A 20,377-nucleotide genomic window follows, 5' to 3' on the forward strand; every position below is an offset into this window, starting at 1 on the left:
CAGGAGATACACATTTGATACAGAAATGTTTGTAACCAAATACTCAACGTGTGCACATCTCCTAATCGGAAAATTCGGCATTGACTTCAATGAGTTCACCTGAGGTCAAGCATGGGGTTCCACAGGACCCCAGATGTGACCTCAGGTGAACTCAATGAACTCAGTGACCTCACCCCAGGTGATCTCAATAAGTTCAGCTGAGATGAATTCACTGAGTTCAATACATCTCCTGGCAAAAAACACACCAAAACCTCAATGTGGTTCTGCGTCCATTTTGGTGCCTTTTCTGCCAGGAGATTTAATGAACTCAGTGACCCTACCTCAGGTGAACTCATTGAAGTCAATGTCACATTACCAGATTAGGTGATGTGCTCACATTGAATATTTGATTACATAGTTACATAGTTACTTAGGTTGAAAAAAGACCTAGGTCCATCTAGTTCAACCTTCCTCCACCAGTTCTACATTTAGTCACTAAGTCATTTATAACCAACAATGTTTTGTGTACTGAGGAAATCATCCAGCCCTTTTTTAAAAGCTGTTATAGTATCTGCCATTACTACCTCTTGTGGTAGTGTATTCCACAGTCTGACCGCTCTAACTGTAAAGAACCCTTTCCTATTTAGGTGTCGGAATCGCTTTTCTTCCACTCGCAGTGAGTGCCCCCTGGTCCTTGGTACTGTCTTTGGAAGAAATAAGTCATGTGCCAGTCCTTTTATATTGACCACACATGTATTTATACATATAAATGAGATCTCCTCTGAGACGTCTTTTTTCTAAGCTAAACATATCTAACTTTTTCAACCTGTCATCATATGGGAGGCCTTCCATTCCTTGTAATAGTCTAGTTGCCCGCCTTTGAACTGACTCTAACTTCTGAATGTCCTTTTTAAAATGTGGAGCCCAAAACTGGATCCCGTATTCCAGATGTGGCCTTACAAGTGATTTATAGAGGGGTAACAATACGTTGGGATCACGGGATCTAATCTCTCTTTTTATACACCCTAAAATCTTGTTTGCTTTAGCAGCTGCTGCTTGACATTGAGTGCTGCTGCTTAGCTTATTTGTAATGAGAATACCCAAGTCCTTCTCCTGTTCTGTAGTCCCGAGTTTACTTCCATTTAATGTATACGCAGCTATAGGATTACTCCGTCCTAGGTGCATTACTTTACATTTATCAACATTAAATCTCATTTGCCAAGTATCTGCCCATTCTGACATCTTATCCAGATCTTTTTGTAATATTGTACTATCCAGGTCAGTTTTTAACCCCTTCACGACCGCGGGCAGTAAAATTACGTCCTATTTTAACGTGACTTAACGACCAGGGACGTAATTTTACTGCCTAAACTTCATTTGATTGCCGTGGCCATAGCAACGGCTTTCAAATGATGTCCCCTGCTGTTTCTTACAGCAGGGGACCTTTGCTTGACCCTAGGGGGGGCGGCATCGCCACCCCCTATCGACGATCGATGTGATTGGCTGTTCAAATCTGAACCGCCAACCACATCGATCGCACTAATTTCGGCAAAAATAATGCCCGAATTAGTGCGATCCTGTGAGATCCAGCTATGAGATGCCGCAGCTGCTGCAGCATATCATAGGTGGACCTCAAACATGTCTCCCCCAGCCCCTGCAGCACTGATTGGAGCGATCGTGCTATGACGCGCAATCGCTCCAATCAGTGTGCAGTGGGGCGGTGTGATTTGCCGGTGGCCGCCCTCCCCAGGCCTGTGCTGGCCTGCGAGCCCTCCCCCAACATGTCTGCAGCGTGCAGTGGCTGGTACTTGTGGTACCACGCCACCGCCGCTGCTGCCGCCGCCGCCGCCCTAGCTGTCACCGCTGCTGCACGTGAGTACTGTGCTCACTTTGCAGCCAGCCCGTGCGCGCTCCCGTGGTGCCCCTGCGCGCTCCCGTGGTGCCCCTGCGCGCTGCCATGGTAGCCCCTGCCGTGCCCCCCCCGCGATCTGCTCCCCCCAACCCCCCCCCCCCCCCCCCGACATCCCGATCTGCTCCCCCCGCGATCTGACTGCCTCCCCCATTATCTCTGTTCTGCAGCTCCCTCTCCGGTCTCCCCCTCTGCTCTACCCCCTCCCCCTCTGCTTCCCCCCCCCCTCTCTGCTCTCACTCCCCCCCCCTCTCCCCCTCTGCTCTCCCCCGACGTCCTCTTACCTGTCTTCACCGGCCTGATCACATCTGCGTCCATCGCTGGGTCCTTCCTGGGCATTCTGCTGATCTGCCTGCTGCTCCTGTAAAGCTGTCCATCTCTCTGCCATCTGTTCCTCTGCAGCTCTTCTGGTCAGTGATCCTCCTGCTAGTCCTCTGGGTACTGTGAGTATAACTTTTTTTTTTTCCGTATCCCCTGTCCATTTTTACACCTCATCTGTCCGTGCGTCCCGCCAAGCGCTGATCAGGGATGCAGATAACGGATCGGCATCCCTGCTCAATTTTTGGCGTGACTTTTTTTTTTTTTTCCGTATCCCCGACGCTTTTTGTATCGCATCCGTCCGTGCGTCCCGCCAAGCGCTGAACAGGGATGCAGATAACGGATCGGCATCCCTGCTCAATTTTTGGCGTGACTTTTTTTCCGTATCCCCGACGCTTTTTGTATCGCATCCGTCTGTGCGTCCCGCCAAGCGCTGATCAGGGATGCAGATAACGGATCGGCATCCCTGCTCAATTTTTGGCGTGACTTTTTTCCGTATCCCCGACACTTTTTGTATCACATCCATCCGTGCGTCCCGCCAAGCGCTGATCAGGGATGCACATAACGGATCGGCATCCATGGTCAATTTTTGGCGTGACTTTTTTCCATATTTGCGACGCTTTTTGTATCGCATCCGTCCGTGCGTCCCACCAAGCGCTGATCAGGGATGCACATAACGGATCTGCATCCATGGTCAATTTTTGGCGTGACTTTTTTTTTTTTTACGTATCCCCGACGCTTTTTTTTATCGCATCCGACCGTGCGTCCTGCAGCGGCCGATCAGTGCACTGCGTCTGTGCGTTTGAAAAGTCAAATGGCGCTCCTTCTCTTCTGAGCCCCGCCATGCGCTCAAACAATTTATTTCCACCACATATGAGGTATCTGCGTACTCAGGAGAAAATGCACAATACATTTTATGGTGCATTTTTTCCTGTTACCCTTGTGAAAAAAAAAGCTACCTAGTTGAAGCAACCGTTTTGTGGTAAAAAAAAAAATTTTCTTTTCACGGCTCAACGCTATAAACTTCTGTGAAGCCCCCAGGTGTTCAAAGTGCACATCAAACATCTAGAAAAATTATTTGAGGGCTCTAGTTTCCAAAATGGTGTCACTTGTGGGGGAGCTCCACTGTTTAGGCACCATAGGGGGTCTCCAAACGTGACATGGCGTCCGCTAATGATTCAAACCAATTTTGCTGTCAAATGGCGCTCCTTCTCTTCTGAGCCCCGCCATGCGCCCAAACAATTACTTTCCACCACATATGAGGTATCTGCGTACTCAGGAGAAATTGCACAATACATTTTATGGTGCATTTTTTCCTGTTACCCTTGTGAAAAAAAAAGCTACCTAGTTGAAGCAACTGTTTTGTGGTAAAAAAAAAAATTTTTCTTTTCACGGCTCAACGCTATAAACTTCTGTGAAGCCCCCAGGTGTTCAAAGTGCACATCAAACATCTAGAAAAATTATTTGAGGGCTCTAGTTTCCAAAATGGTGTCACTTGTGGGGGAGCTCCACTGTTTAGGCACCATAGGGGGTCTCCAAACGTGACATGGCGTCCGCTAATGATTCCAACCAATTTTGCTGTCAAATGGCGCTCCTTCTCTTCTGAGCCCCGCCATGCGCCCAAACAATTACTTTCCACCACATATGAGGTATCTGCGTACTCAGGAGAAAATGCACAATACATTTTATGGTGCATTTTTTCCTGATAGCCTTGTGAAAAAAAAAGCTACCTAGTTGAAGCAACCGTTTTGTGGTAAAAAAATTTTTTTTTCTTTTCACGGCTCAACGCTATAAACTTCTGTGAAGCCCCCAAGTGTTCAAAGTGCTCACCAAACATCTAGAAAAATTATTTGAGGGCTCTAGTTTCCAAAATGGGGTGACTTGTGGGGGAGCTCCATTGTTTAGGCACCTCAGGGGGTCTTCATACCCCACATGGCGTCCGCTAATGAGTGCAGCTAATTTTGCATTCAAAAATTCAAATGGCGCTCCTTGCCTTCCGAGCACTGCCGTGTGTCCAAACATTTGATTTCCACCACATATGAGGTATCTGCGTATTCAGGAGAAAATGCACAATACATTTTATGGTGCATTTTTTCCTGTTACCCTTGTGAAAAAAAAAGCTACCTAGTTGAAGCAACCGTTTTGTTGTAAAAAAAATTTTTTTCTTTTCACGGCTCAACGCTATAAACTTCTGTGAAGCCCCCAGGTGTTCAAAGTGCTCATCAAACATCTAGAACAATTATTTGAGGGCTCTAGTTTCCAAAATGGGGTCACTTGTGGGGGAGCTCCATTGTTTAGGCACCTCAGGGGGTCTTCAAACCCGACATGGCGTCCGCTAACAGGTGCAGCTAATTTTGCACTCAAAAATTCAAATGGCGCTCCTTGCCTTCCGAGCACTGCTGTGTGTCCAAACATTTGATTTCCACCACATATGAGGTATCTGCGTACTCAGGAGAAAATGCACAATACATTTTATGGTGCATTTTTTCCTGTTACCCTTGTGAAAAAAAAAGCTACCTAGTTGAAGCAACCGTTTTGTGGTAAAAAAATTTTTTTTTCTTTTCACGGCTCAACGTTATAAACTTCTGTGAAGCCCCCAGGTGTTCAAAGTGCTCATCAAACATCTAGAAAAAATATTTGAGGGCTCTAGTTTCCAAAATGGGGTCACTTGTGGGGGAGCTCCATTGGTTAGGCACCTCAGGGGGTCTTCAAACCCGACATGGCGTCTGCTAATGAGTGCAGCTAATTTTGCGTTCAAAAATTCAAATGGCGCTCCTTCCCTTCCGAGCTCTGCCGTGCGCCCAAACAATTGATTTTTACCACATATGGGGTATCAGCGTACTCAGGAGAACATGCACAATAAATTGTATTGTGTACTTTCTCTTTTCTCCCTTGTAAAAATGAAAATTTTATGGCTAAAGTAACATTTTTGTGTTAAAAAGTAAAATTTTCATTTTTTCCTTCCACATTGCTTTGGTTCCTGTGAAGCACCTAAAGGGTTAATAAACTTATTGGATGTGGTTTTGAGCAGTGTGAGGGGTGTAGTTTTTAGAATGGGGTCACTTTTGGGTATTTTCTGTCACCTAGGCCTCTCAAAGTCACCTCAAATGTAATGTGGTCCCTAAAAAAATTATTTTGTAAATTTTGTTGGAAAAATGAGAATTTGCTGATGACCTTTGACCCCTTCTAACTTCCTAACGGAAAAAAAATTTGTTTCGAAAATTGCGCTGATGTAAAGTACACAAGTGGGAAATGTTATTTAGTAACTATTTTGTGTGACATATCTCACAGATTTATGGGCATAAATTTTCAAAGTTTGAAAATTGCGAAATTTTCAAAATTTTCGCCAAATTTCCTAAATTTTCACAAATAAACGCAAAAAATATCGGCCTAAATTTACCACTGACATGAAGCACAATATGTCACGAAAAAACAATCTCAGAATCGCCAGGATCCGTTGAAGCGTTCCAGAGTTATAACCTGTCAAAGTGACACTGGTCAGAATTGCAAAAAATGGCCCGGTCATTAGGGTGTTTTAGTGGCCGGGGGTGAAGGGGTTAATATCCTACATTGCAGACATAAATGCAACAAATCTGTCTCTCTGCAACTGAGTTCAATGAGTTAATCTAAGGTGGGTTCACTGAGTTCACTGCACTTCTTAGCAGAAAAATACACCAATAAAGAGGGTTTTTTGCCAGGAGATGCAGTAAACTCCCCTCAGCTGAGTTAACTGAGTTCAATTGAGGTCACTTCACCTGAGGTCACAGCTGAGGTACCAGATTAGGAGATGGCGCACATTGAGTATTTGGTTGCAGATATTTTTGCACCAAATCTGCATCTCCTGTCAGAAAAATGCATAAAAGCTTAAATGAGTTCACTAGAGATAAGCAAACCTTTCAAAGTTTGGTTCACCGAGCCTTACCAAACAAACACTGCGTCCGCCAAACCATTTCGAACCTCATTGGATTCAATGGGAGGCCAAACCTAAGGCAGAGAAAACACCTTTAGCAGGGTCAGAAAGCTTCCAAATCAGCAAAAATATGTTTTATAGTGCATCATTGCTGTTTTGGTTTAGCCACTAGCTTCCAGGATTATTGACATAAGAAATACAGAAGTGCATAAAAGGCAGATGTAGGGCTGGTGCTTCCATACCCTGCCAGTACAGACAAGACACAACTTAAAGACCGATCTTTGAATCTTGAGATTTAAAACCATTTCAGGCAGATACTAGGACAATGGCATCAATTGTACTCCTCCATTTTCCCATAGTGTGTTTGCACATCATGGATGTATAGTCCATGCAACACACAGGATGTGACTCAGTATTTTCATTTTAAAAATAAAGAGATGCATGGGCCTCTTGCTCCTAGAACCCGGCACTACAGACAAAACACAATTTGGAGACCCTACTTGGAGTTTCCACATTTCCAAAAATTAAGGTCAGGCAACAGAAAAAGTGGAAACAATTGGCACACACTACAACATGGATGCGTGGGACCGGCCCTTCAACAAGGCCTAAACCAATATTTGTACCTTCACCAGAGACAGCAAGATGATAGACAGGTGTAATCCTCTTGCTCCCAGAACCCTGGCACTCCACCATCGCCTAGTCTGCACAGTCTGGGATTGGGGAGACAAAGTCATTGGACATCCATCATTTGTTCATCTTTATGAAAATTAGGCAGTCTATGCTTTCAGAGGACATCCGGATCCGCTTATCCATCCATACACCATCAGCAGCGATGAAGACTGGCTGCTGGGCAGGCCAAACCTTCCAAGGCGTGACTGGCAAGCTCAGACCTCTCTTCAATTTTTGAAGACCAAAATGTAAAAGGGTCAAATTCCCCCCTTATGGCATTGATATTGAGCTCTAGATACTTCTGCACCATACTCTCCAGTCATTCACTATGTGTCAGACTTATACTGTGTTTTGCTGGTGCATGCAATAGTCTAAAAAATATGTGCCACAAATCACAGAAATTGCTTCTGCCACTTGAACTGCCGCTCTTGCTAATGTTTCTGCATTGATGATGCAACGCTCCATGGTTAAAATTCTAGAACTGCGATGCACACTATGTGCCTCAATGCTGTCTTGTGGAAAACTACTGCTAAGATGGTCTGCAAGCTTGTTTTGATACTCCAGCATCCGCGCCTCCCTTTCCAGGGGGAAAATCATCTTGCTACATTTACTCTTGTACTGTGGATCTAACAGAGTGGCAAGTGGCAACCCAGTAGTCAGAACTATTTCTAATCCTAACAATATGGACATTATGTTGCAGCAAGAAGGCACTCATGTGTCAGACGCTTCCATGACGTCCAAGTCCATGTTGTGTTGGTGGTGGGGTAACACTCAAGCTTCCCTCCGCCATCTCATCCCACCAACCACGGACAAAAGAGATGGGATCAAGATCTTCTTCCTCACCTGAGCTTTCTGCACCCATCACTTCTTCCTCCTCCATTTCTTACTCGGCTCCTGCACCGCCACTACTAGTTTGTCTGTTACCATGAACACAACTCGATTCATAGACTCCACCATCCCGTGACATCCACCTGTGCGAAAACTGTCTGGATCTTACAGGAAATGTTATCTCTTCCTCATCCTTCTCTGCTTCCTCCTATTCTTCTGGGACCCCCATCTCCTCCCGCAGAATATTCAAACTGTGCTCCAGCATGTAGATAAGTGGCATAGGGATGCTGATGTTGGAATCATCAGCATCAACCATCTTTATAGCTACAGTATTTTGAAACTGTGCAGGAGGGTGCAGCGGTTGTTCATCTATGCCCACTATGCAATCGTGATTTACACCACATCCGCACTGCGTACTCCCAGGCTATGCCTCACCGTATAGTGCACCAGGGCTTGCTGCTGTTGCTGCCACAGTCGGTACAACATATGCAGAGTGGAAATCCACCATGTCGGTACATCGCATTAACCGGTAGGTCGAAAGACCTTTGCAGCATTGCAGTCGATTAGCCACAGGGTACGAACGGCGGAATTGAATGAACACACAGCGACTATGCCTGCTGCTGCGCCGCTTCAAGGCTGGGATAGTGGGCAAGAAATTTCTGTACAACCAAGTTGAGGATGTGAGCCATGCCGGTGATGTGGCCCAGGCTTTGGGCTGCCAACAGATTTGGACTGTTATCGCACACTGTTCGCTGGCCCCAGGTTCAGTGGAGACAGCCATTTATCAAAGTTGTCCCAGATAGCTCTCCACAACTCTACTGCTGTGTGCATTGCTTTTCCAATGCATATTAATGTCAGCACTGCCTGAGTCCACAATCCTATTGTCAGGTTTCCAGGTTTTCCAGTTCTCTTTTGAATGAGCTTGCCCTCAGTTAACATGGAGTTTAAGGTTCTGTTGCCCTACTTCCTGTCCAGCTGCTTAAAAGGCCGCCTCTCAGCCCAGTCCAGTGCCTGAGTATACTGCTTGCTGTGTGCTCCTGCTTTGCTGCTGCTAATCCTGATTGCTTTTGGATCCTCCTAAAAACTACCGACCGACCGACTCTGGACCTTACCCGGTTTCTCAAGCTGTGCCCGGATTCCGTCTGCCATCTTCGGTCAGCACTCTGCCTGGTTCGCTCTGGTTCGTAACCACTCTGGACAATCATCCCGTACGGACACTCCTGGACTTTTACCGCTTGCCCATTGTGTCCCGGCTGCTGCGCATTTAGGCCTTCCGGGGTGATTGCCGGACAGTCCCTGTATAGGGGTTCGCTCTGGTGGTCTCCCTGGGGGAGTCCGGTGCGTGGCCCCGGGAATTCCCTCCGCTCCGTTTCGGGAAGGTATTTTGTGTATTTGTACTGCTGTGTTTGTTCCGTTGTTATCTACCGTGGTTACAGATTATAAAACATCTTGTATCAAAAACTCGTCTCTGCTGATCATTGCCCTACGCTATCGAAATCCTCAGAACATATAATACCTATCCAAAAGTGTAACATGTTATTAGAACAGCATTTATTGGAATATTTCGGAAACCTCGATCAGTTACTGAACAAAATCGAACATTGCCGACTTCTGGGGAAAGGCTAAAGGGGGCTTTACACGGTACAACCGATTGTGCAATTTCACAATCGATCGTACCCGCCCCCGTCCTTTTTGCGTCACAGGTAAATCGCTGCCCGTGTCGCACAAAGTAAGTAACCCCCGTCACACATACTTACCTCTCGTGCGACCTCGCTGTGGGCGGCGAACGTCCACTTCCTGGAGTGGGAGGGACGTTTGGCGTCACAGCGACGTCACACGGCTGCCGGCCAATGGAAGCGGAGGGGCGGAGATGAGCGGGACGTAAACATCCCGCCCACCTCCTTCCTTCACATAGTCGGCGGCGGCCGCGTGACGCAGGTGAGCTGCTGTTCATCGTTCCCGGGGTGTCACGCGGAGCGGCGTGTGCTACCCCGGAAACGATGAACAACTAAAGTAAACGATATTATGGAACCTAGCGAGCAGTACACGACTCACGATTTGTGAGCGATACTGCGTCGCTAGGAGGTGTCACACAGGCCGGCATCGCCAGCGATGCCGGATGTGCGTCACAAAAACCGTCACCCCGACGATCTATTGCACAATAGTTTGTCTGGTGTAAAGCAGCCTTAAGGCTCGTACCAAATTTGAAATTGGCACACCTTTATTGAACAGGTTCACTCATCTCTAGCTATAATGTGTGCATTCTTTATTACTTCCTCCTCTGTGGTATAATCAGACCATGTCCCTGTACGGTTAGACACTGCCATTACACAGCACATAGCAGGTACACATGTATAACATTATCTCACCACAGGAACTTTTTTTTTTTTTAAATACAGCCAGGTCTTTAAATTATTATTATAAGATCTATGGATTAAAAACAACTTTAAAATGAATGTTGTTCGTGGGAAAACCACTTTAAGTAAATGTTGACAATATTAACAAAAGCACTTGAGAATTAAAAAACGATAAAAAAAAGACACAATGAAAATTTATTTCCTGAAACAGGTTTTACTTTAGACTCTTGCCATTTTTGACCACCTGAAAAACTTGCCCATTTTATCTCTGTTTTAACAAATAAGTTGGTGACATAATTTGTGTCAATTACTAATATACAACCCCTGGCAAAAATTATGGTATCACCTGGCTCTGAGGATGTTCATTCAGTTGTTTACTTTTGTTTAAAAAAAGATCACAGACATGGCAAAAAACTAAAGTTATTTCAAATGGCAACTTTCTGGCTTTAAGAAACACTAAAAAAATCATGAAAACATAATGTGCTAGCCAGTAATGGTTACTTTTCAAGACCAAATAGGGGGAAAAATTCTGGAATCACTCAATTATGAGGAAAAAATTCTGGAATCACCCTGTATATTTTCATTCCCAAAACTAACATCTGCATCAAATAAGATCTGCTCGTTAGTCTACATCTAAAAAGAAGTGATCACACCTTGGAGAGCTGTTTCACCAAGTGGTCTGACATGAATCATGGCTCCAACACAGAGATGTCAATTGAAACAAAGGAGAGGATTATCAAACTCTTAAAAGAAGGTAAATCTTCACACAATGTTGCAAAAGATGTTGGTTGTTCACAGTCAGCTGTGTCTAAAATCTGGACCAAATTCTGGACCATACTGGTAGACCAAGGAAGACATCAAAGCATCAAGACAGAAAACTTAAAGCAATATGTCTCCAAAACAGGAAATGCACAACAAAATAAATGAGAAACGAATGGGAGGAAACGAGTCAATGTCTGTGACCGAACTGTGAGAAACCGCCTAAAGGAAATGGGATTTACATACAGAAAAGCTAAACAATTAAAAGATGACTGCCTGACGAGAACATGTAAATTTCCACAGTCATTGATTATATGGGGCTGCATATCAGGTAAAGGCACGGTGGAGATGGCTGTCATTACATCTTCAATAAATGCCTAAGTTTACATTGAAATTTTGGACACTTTTCTTATCCCATCAATTGAAAGGATGTTTGGGGATGATGAAATAATTTCTCAAGATGATAATTCATCCTGCCATAGAGCAAAAACTGTGAAAACATTGCTTGAAAGAAGACACGTATGGTCAATGACATGGCCTTCAAATAGTCTGGATCTCAATCCAATTGAAAATCTTTGGTGGAAGTTAAAGAAAATGGTGCATGACAAGGCTCCAACCTGCAGAGCTGATCTGGCAATAGCAATCAGAGAAAGTTGGAGCCAGATTGAAGAGTACTGTTTGTCACTGATTAAGTCCATGCCTTAGAGACTGCAAGCTGTTATAAAAGCCAGAGGAGGTGCAACAAAATACTAGTGACTTATTGGAGTGTTTTGTTTGTTTTCCATGATACCATAATTTTTACCTCAGAATTGAATGATTCCATAATTTTTCCCCCTGTTTGGTCTTGAAAAGTAACCGTTACTGGCTAGCACATTATGTTTTCATTATTTTTTTTTTAGTGTTTCTTAAAGCCAGAAATTTGAAATTAATTTACCATATTTTTCGCTTTATAAGATGCTCCGGATTATAAGATGCACCCCAAATTTAGAGATAAAAAAAAGGTGAAAAAAAAATAAAAATGGGGTCCATCCTATACTCCGGTCTTGTCTTACCGGAGGGGGGCAGCACTAGTAGTGAAGCGGGGTCACATGAGGAGGAAGTTGTGCTGGCAGGCGCAGCGGGTCAGTGGCGGCAGGCGCATCAGCAGCTTCCGTGGCGGCAGGCGCGGCCGGTCAGTGGCGGCAGGCACGGCCCCTGACTTGGTCAGGCACCACTGAGTACTGCACCCATGCTGGGACAGTGCTTCCAGGTGATTCCAAAGGCCAGAATGAGGTGTGTACGCACAGACACATAGCAACCAGGTCTCCCACACCATTAGATGGGACCCTTGGGTAGCCTCTGGAAGAGGCTAGCCTTCAGTTCTTGCCAAGGGGTGTAGTGGAGGGTCTGGAAGCTAAGCTGCAGAGGCTGTCAGGAAAGAGGTGGAGCGAGCCAGTCTGGGAACAGTGAGCGCGGTTGCTGAGAGACGCAGGCGAGCGCACACGCTAGTCAGACCCTGCAGGTGTAGTAGCTGTTAGTGGGGGAGAACGGTTACCAGAGTGTCAGTCAGAAAGACACCTGAAATGAAGCAGTCGAGTACAGGGACTGCTGGTGACTAGGCACACACGGGGAACAGGTCCCTAGAGTAGATGTCCATTTATTGACCTGCTAAACCTGCTGGTGAGGGGACTAGAGGTACCTCACCAACCATACAGAGTTCGAGCCTCAGCAGCAACAAGGGGACCCATAAGGAGACAGAGCTTGAAGCCATCTCACCTGGTCCACGCTGCCGGCAAACGGGCCAAAGAGGGGAGAAAGGGCAGTAGCGACTTCCCTGGATGAATCCCAAGGTACTTCAAGTCAGGGGTTATCCGAACAAAGAAGTGCTAGGAAGGAGAGTTAATGGTTACCCTCAGATCGGCCTGAAGGAGTTCCTGGTTCCACCTAGTTTAATCTCAGCATCACCTGGGCACTTCACAAAACATCTAAAAGTGAGTAAGGATCAGTTGCAAGACATTTTGGACTGAGACTGAGTTATTATGGGACCTGTTGTTCTACACACCCGAGCCCCTGGGGCCAGCCTCACTCATGGGAGGCCACACCATCCGACTGCAGACTCCATGAGGCCCAGACGCTCGTTAAATCTGCAGTGGCAGTCAACCATATCCCTGACCCCAAACCGTGTGTGGCGTCACGATTTTAATAAAAACAAACTTACCTGTTGCCAGAAATACCAACGTTAAGGCCCTGTGGCGTCCCTGAAGGTGGAGTGATGTCCCTGAGGCGACTACTGCAGGTGGGCTTCACATCTGGCGTCACGAACAGGATCAAGGACTAGATCTGTTTAGACAGGTGACAGTGCGCCTCAGCGGTCCACTTGAAAAATTTGAACCGCCGCCATTTTTTCACCGTTAAAAGCGCGCGATTTTAAAAGCTGCAGCCTGCGCAGAAGAAAAGGTAACCGCCCACGAAGAGGAGTGGCTGTCCCAGAATGCCCGGAGCGTTTTGACCCCGCGAGAGGAGGAGGTGACCTGAAAAGGAACTAGGAGGGAAGATGGACCCCGTGAGTATTAATGCCCCTAGCCAGGGTGACGCAGCCCAAGCGACGCCTGGCCCCATCCGCGGTCACAGCCGCGCCAGCCGAAATCTCCCCAATTATGCCGATCTCCTTGCCGTACGTCCCAGGGGCGTCCTGGCTGCCCCAATACGCTGGCAAGACGGACACCCTGACCGCATTTAAAAAGAAGATCAGTACCCTGCTGGACATGTACGCAATGACCGGCAAGCAGAGGGCCGCAGTAGTGCTGGGGCAACTGACTGAAGCATCAGAATTAAGGGTGCTTTACACGTTGCGACAACGCTAGTGATTGCTAGCGATGTCGCATGCGATAGCACCCGCCCCCTTCGGTGGCACGATATGTGGTGATCGCTGCCGTAGCGAACATTATCACTACGGCAGCGCTACACAAACATACCTTGTCAGCGACGTCGCTGTGACCGCCGAACAATCGGGGAGGTGCGTTCGGCGTCATAGCGACGTCACTGCAGCGTCACTAAGTGGCCGGCCAATAGAAGCGGAGGGGCGGAGATGAGCGGGACGTAACATCCCGCCCACCTCCTTCCTTCCGCATTGCCGGTGGAGGCAGGTAAGGAGATGTTTGTCGTTCCTGCGGTGTCACACATAGCGATGTGTGGTGCCACAGGAACGATGAACAACATCGTAACGGCAGCAGCAACGATATTAAGGAAATGAGCGTCGTGTCAACGAGCAACGATTTTTTTCACATTTTTGTGCTCGTTGATCGTCGCTCATTGGTGTCACACGCTGCAATGTCGGTAACGGCGCCGGATGTGCGTCACTAACTACGTGACCCCAACGATATATCGTTACCGATATCGCAGGGTCTAAAGCCCCCTTTAGAGGCTGAGGCCTAGACCAGTGATGACCGGGGCTCTGTAGAAACCATTTTTGCCAAATTGAAAGCTGCCTTTGAAAACCGCACAGAGGCAAAGCTGAGAATGGGCTTCTATAACTGCCGCCAGAAGCCTCAAGATAGCATAAGAGACTATGCCCTCAGGCTGCAAGCCGCACTGCGGGCTCTCAAGCTCGTGGACCCTGTCAGTGATCAGGAGGGAAACAGGATGATGACAGAACAGTTCATGCAGGGCCTGCACTCCTCTGAGGATAGAAAACAGATGAGGGTATGGTCCCTGGAACACAGTGATGTGGACTTTGCCATTCTGAAAGACAGTGCCGTGAAAGCACTTCAACCCCCCATTGACACGGCCCTGGTAGCTGCAAAAGGACTCATCACCTCAGCCGGAGTCACAGATACCCTGTCCTCCCAAGTACAACAGCTCAGCAAGGACGTCGCCCGCATCCTGAAAGCAATGCAGCTCCCACCAGATCCAAAGCCCCTCACAGGATCCTGCGAGCTGACAATCAAGAAGACGTCCCTTGGATGCGAGGGAGAAGAGGTCCCACATCCCGAGGGAGGAGCAGCGATCGCTATGACTCGTCCGGACAACCCATATGCCGCCGTTGCCAGGAAGCAGGCCATTATGCGAGGGTCTGTCCTTTAAACGGGCCAAACCTGGGGCCAAGGGCCAGTCCCCAGGAATAGGAACACCTGGCCCCGCTGACTGCCGTGATCAGTATGTGGGTGGACGACCGGTCCTGTCCATCACCCTGGACGGGATCCCAACCTTAGCGTTATTGGACACCGGCTCCCAGGTAACGACAATCCCGTATGTCCTTTATCGCAGGTTTTGGTCGAACGAAGATCTCCGACGACCGGACCCTGACCTTACCATCTCTGCCGCTAATGGACAACTTATAGACCAGATTGGGGTCAAAGAGGTAACCATAAAAGGTGGGAAGGCAGGAAATGAAGGGACAAGAACTGATTGTTGTAGATAATGATGTTAGGGAGAGGAACCCACAAATGATTTTAGGCACTAATGTCATTGAGAATTGCCTTATAGGAAAAAAACGGGTTTTATGCTGCGCTAAAAGACCACTGATGTCAAGAAGATGAAGTAATCTCTTTTTTATTTTAGTCAATCCAACGCGTTTCAGAGACAAGGACCGTCTCCTTCAGGGAAAAAAGAAATCATACATACAGCTTACAGACTGGTTACTTATAGAAGAATCTATACTGCCACGTTAGCAGCTTTGACGTCAAACAACCACATGGTATCAGAGTGGTGACTCAGACACATGGAAGGAGCTGTAAAGATCATGAAAAAAAGGGAAGAACAAAGCAAAGAAAGAAAAAAAGTAAAAAAAGGAGCGGGTGGTTCCCATTATCATATATACGCAAACACAGGTGTACAATAAATTGATGCATGGAAAAAAGTTTTGTGTAATTATTCCAGATAGCATGAAAAAATTGTGCAGAATGGTGCAGAGAGAGGGGTCGATTATTCATCCACCAAGACAAACTCTACAGGAGCATCATTGACCCGAAGACGCATGAGAAGGTGTGGCAGGTGATTGTGCCACAGAAGGATGCTCGGCTTGTGCTGGAAGCCTACCACAATGGCGCAGGCCACTTTGGTTGGAAGAAATTGGAAGCAGTCCTAAAAGAAAGATTCTACTGGGTGGGCATGAGGGCTGCCCTGGAGAAGTGGTGTAGAGACTGCGGCCCCTGCAATCTCAGAAGAAAAGACCATCACAGTCAGAGAGCTCCGCTCCAGCCGATCCAAACCAAACAACCCTTGGAATTAGTGGCCCTGGACCATATAAAGTTGGCGCCCAGCAGACAGGGCTACACCTATGCCCTCATCATGGTTGATCATTACTCCAGGTTCCTGGTGGTAGTACCAGTCAAGGATTTGAGAGGCCTGACTGCAGCCAGAGCTTTCCAAGCCCATTTTTGCAGACCACATGGCTACCCAGACCAAGTGCTCACTTACCAGGGCTCAGCCTTTGAAGCTGAGGTGTTCAGAGAGTTTTGTAACCTTTATGGCTGCAAAAAGATCCGTACCACACCCTACCATCCTCAGACCAATGGCATGTGCGAGAAGATGAATCACATTGTTCTCGACCTCCTGAAAACTCTACCACTAGAAGAAAGATGCCAGAGGCCAGAGAAGTTGCCTGACCTGGTGGGCATGTATAACAGTATCCCTGTGAGTTCCACGAACTGCACACCGGCATATCTGATGAGGGCCAGACCTGGAAGATTGCCAGTGTATCTGGAAATGGGAATTGAGACCCCCGAAGACCCTCTACAAGGTGCCGATTGGGATTCCACCCGCCAGGCCCAGTACAAGTGAGTACAAGAGTGTGTGGAGCGACCCAGTAGCGGGAGAGACAAGAAAAAGTCTACAATCAAAATGCACCTGCTGTTCCTTTGACACCTGGAGAAGTGGTCCTCAAGAGAAAGAGGAGAAATCACAAACTCGACAACCACTGGGAAGCAGAACCCTACACCGTGTTACCATCAACACCTAGCTGTGGTTTCCAGAGACCACCTTAAGAGGTGCCCTGAACAGCTAAGAATCCCTGAGGAAGTCCCCAACTCTTCGCCAGTCGAAGAACAAAGAGAGATGATCCATACTGTGCTTGAAGATTTCCCTGCAAGTTGGCCTCAATACAATGGAGCCGTTGTAATTCCAGTGATCACCTTCCCTCAACCCAGAGAAGAAGTTAGAGGACAAGAAGAACCTGTTCAGAACCTAGAAGAGCCGGGTGAAGCTGAGTCAGAAGGATATGCACAAGTATTAGCACCCAGTACACCCATCACTCACATTGAGACACCTACACCAGGTGGGAGGACACAACCTCAGATAGGTGACCGCGTAGTACTGCGTAGGTCAACCCGCAGCAACTTTGGTCAGCTCCCAATAAGGTATAGAGAAAGTACAGTTTAGAAGGAAGTCAGTCTAAAATGTCTTTATAGAAAAAGTTTAGTTTAAAAGGTGTTTGAAAAGTAATGTTTAACATGTTTTAAAGTTAAGTAACTTTCAAGAGAATTGTGCCCGCAAGGACTGTTGCGAGAACTTGTTGAAAATATTCTTTAGCACTTGGTTACGTGCACTTTAAAAATGGACCACAAGCTATGAACTGGCTGTAGCCACAAACTCTCGCATTGTAAAAAGTTACCTCAGTGGTACCAACCCCCAGAGTGTGCCTGTTTATGGGGCATGGCTCTGCACCACCAGGGAGCACGCCTGTTTATGGGGCCTGGTTTCCAACACTAGGAAGCACACCTGTTTATGGGGCCTGCTCTCCCACACATGGAAGCTGGTACGCCGGTTTATGGGGCCTACCCTATACCACCATCCTCAGGAGAGGAAGATTGGAGGAAAGGTCTGGGATACAGATGGCCCATGCTGGGCCAGTGCTTCCAGGTGAATCCAAAGGCCAGAATGAGGTGTGTATGCACAGACACATAGCAACCAGGTCTCCCACACCATTAGATGGGAACCTTGGGTAGCCTCTGGAAGAGGCTAGCCTTCAATTCTTGTCAAGGTTGTAGTGGAGGGGCTGGAAGTTAAGCTACAGAGGCTGTCAGGAAAGGGGTGGAGCGAGCCAGTCTGGGAACAGTGAGCGTGGTTGCTGAGAGACGCAGGCGCGCATACACGTTAGTCAGACCCTGCACATGTAGTAGCTGTTAGCGGGGGAGAATAGTTACCAGAGAGTCAGTCAAAAAGACACCTGAAGAGAGGCAGTCGAGTACAGGGACTGCTGGTGACGAGGCACGCATGGGGAACAGGTCCCTAGAGTAGACGTCCATTTATTGACCTGCTAAACCTGCCGGTGAGGGGACTAGAGGTACCTCACCAACCATACAGAGTTCGAGCCTCAGCAGCAACAAGGGGACCCATAAGGAGACAGAGCTTGAAGCCATCTCACCTGGTCCACGCTGCCGGCAAACGGGCCAAAGAGGGGAGAAAGGGCAGTAGCAACATCCCTGGATGAATCCCAAGGTACTTCAAGTCAGGGGTTATCCGAACAAAGAATGCTAGGAAGAGTTAATGGTTACCCTCAGATAGGCCTGAAGGAGTTCCTGGTTCCACCTGGTTTAATCTCAACATCGCCTGGGCACCTCACAAAACATCTAAAAGTGAGTAAAGATCAGTTGCAAGACATTTTGGACTGAGACTGAGTTATTCTGGGACCTGTTGTTCTACACACCCAAGCCCCTGGGGCCAACCTCACTCACGGGAAGCACACCATCCGACTGCAGACTCCTTGAGCCCGAGACGCATGTTAAAACTGCAGTGGTGGTCACCTATATCCCTGACCGCAAACCGTGAGTGGCGTCACGATTATAATAAAAACAAACTTATCTGTTGCCAGAAATACCAACGTGAAGGCCCTGTGGCGTCCCTGAAGGTGGAGTGATGTCCCTGAGGTGACTACTGCAGGTGGGCTTCACAGCAGTGTCAGGCGCGGCGGGTCAGTAGTGGCAGCAGCAGGCGCGGCGGGTCAGTAGTGGCAGCAGTAGCGGGTGAGTGGTGCAGCAAGCCGGTGCTGTGAGTGTCCCAGTGTCCGCGGTCCCGGTTCAAATGATGGCGCCTGGAGTGGAGCATGCGCAGTTGGAGTTCTCATCCAAGAGCTCCATCTGCGTATCTGCTGACTCTCGGCTCCATCATTTGAAACTGGGACCGTGGACACACTGGGAAACCTGCCGCACAGCTGCCCACACACACAGAGTGGCAGCCAGCAGGCAGCCCGCCCACCCACACAGAGGGGCAGCTGGCACCCGGTTGCCGCCCTCACGCAGGCACAGGCACCTGGCTGCCACCCGCACACAGGCACCCGGCTGCCGCCCGTACACATGCACCCGGCTGCCGCCCGCACACATGCACAGGTAACTGGCTGCCGCCTACACACATGCACAGACACCTGGCCGCCCGAACGCACCCGATCGCCGCACAGACAGGCCCCCCCCCAGGTAAAGCTATATTTGGATTTTAAGACGCACCCCTCATTTTCCTCCCAAATTTTTGTGAGGAAAAGTGCGTCTTATAATCCGAAAAATATGGTAGTTTTGTGCCATGTCCTGATCTGCTTTTTTTGAACAAAAGTAAACAACTGAATGAGCATCCTCAGGGCCATGTGATTCCGTAACTTTTGCCAGGTGTTGTATGTGTTATTGATTCCCGTCTGTACTTCATACTGTGGCCTTCCTCATAGACTGCACAGCTTTCCTATCTACAAAATAGCTGCCGACGAAGTAGCATGTGGCCAGGCCAGGCCACCAGCATCCTCTATTTGTAGAACGCCTCACATTAGAAAGCTATTTTTCTATTGGACGAGGATGATTGACAGATATGGTCAAATGCTCCTCTGTCAGAAGCCATTTTGTAGACAGGAGAATTGTGCAGTCTGTGAAGAAAGGAGAACTGAACTAAGAAGAACAGAAGGAAAATTTGTATTAGTTATATATTAGTAAGTGATTATAATTGTGTCTCTCAAATATCTGATTAAATAAAGATAAAGTGTGCAACCTCTTTAAAGTGTATTTTAGTCATCTAAAGAAGATGTCCACCCTTTTTTAATTTAGAAAACCGGCCCAGTATCTATGAGAGTAATATATCATGCATATAAGAATACCGTATACATAGCCGGCTTTAGGCATGTGCGAGTTGTGCGGCCGCACAGGGCGCCGGCAGGCAGACATCAAAGGGGGCGCCGCAGGGAGCAGCTGTTTACTTTCACTTTGCTGCTCGCGCCCCTCCCCCTCCTATGTGCCCTGCGTCTGGTCTCCTCCCGCTCGGCACAGCTTCACAGGCAGGGGGCGCCCTCCTCTCCTCTCCCTACACATCCTCCAGCACAGAGCGCCCCTCCCCCCTCCTATGTGCCCTGCGTCTGGTCTCCTCCAGCTCGGCACAGCTTCACAGGCAGGGGGCGCCCTCACCTGCTCTGTGGCCTCTCCTGTCTTTACCATAGAGAGGGGGGAGGGGCAGCAGCAGCAATGCCGGAGATGCTGTTTATAAAAGCCACACTGAACTCCAGCAGCCAGGAAGTGAGTATAACATACTGTGTGTCATGTAACATGTGTGTGTCCTGTATACTGTGCAATGTCTGTCCGTCTGTATATCCGTCTGTCTGCCTATCTTGCTATTATATATCTGTCTATATATCTCAATTATCTATCCCTCTATCTATCTATCCCTCTATCTATCCCTCTATCTATCTATCCCTCTATCTAT

At 47.7% G+C, this 20,377-nt stretch overlaps 1 protein-coding gene across 2 annotated transcripts in view; it reads left to right on the plus strand.

The window, feature by feature from the left end:
- OLFML2B (olfactomedin like 2B) overlaps positions 1 to 20,377 on the plus strand; it is a 659,606-nt gene that overhangs the window by 388,638 nt on the left and 250,591 nt on the right. The window contains exon 1 of one of the 2 annotated variants that reach the window (XM_075321983.1): positions 20,124 to 20,190. The exons of the other annotated variant lie outside the window; for it this stretch is intronic. Coding sequence (XP_075178098.1) covers positions 20,140 to 20,190 — 51 coding nt within the window. The 5' untranslated portion in view covers positions 20,124 to 20,139. Of the gene's footprint in view, positions 1 to 20,123; positions 20,191 to 20,377 lie in introns of those variants that run through there. 2 annotated transcript variants of the gene reach the window in all.

The sequence above is a fragment of the Anomaloglossus baeobatrachus genome, chromosome 8, assembly GCF_048569485.1.
Source record: "Anomaloglossus baeobatrachus isolate aAnoBae1 chromosome 8, aAnoBae1.hap1, whole genome shotgun sequence".
Lineage (NCBI taxonomy): Eukaryota > Metazoa > Chordata > Amphibia > Anura > Aromobatidae > Anomaloglossus > Anomaloglossus baeobatrachus.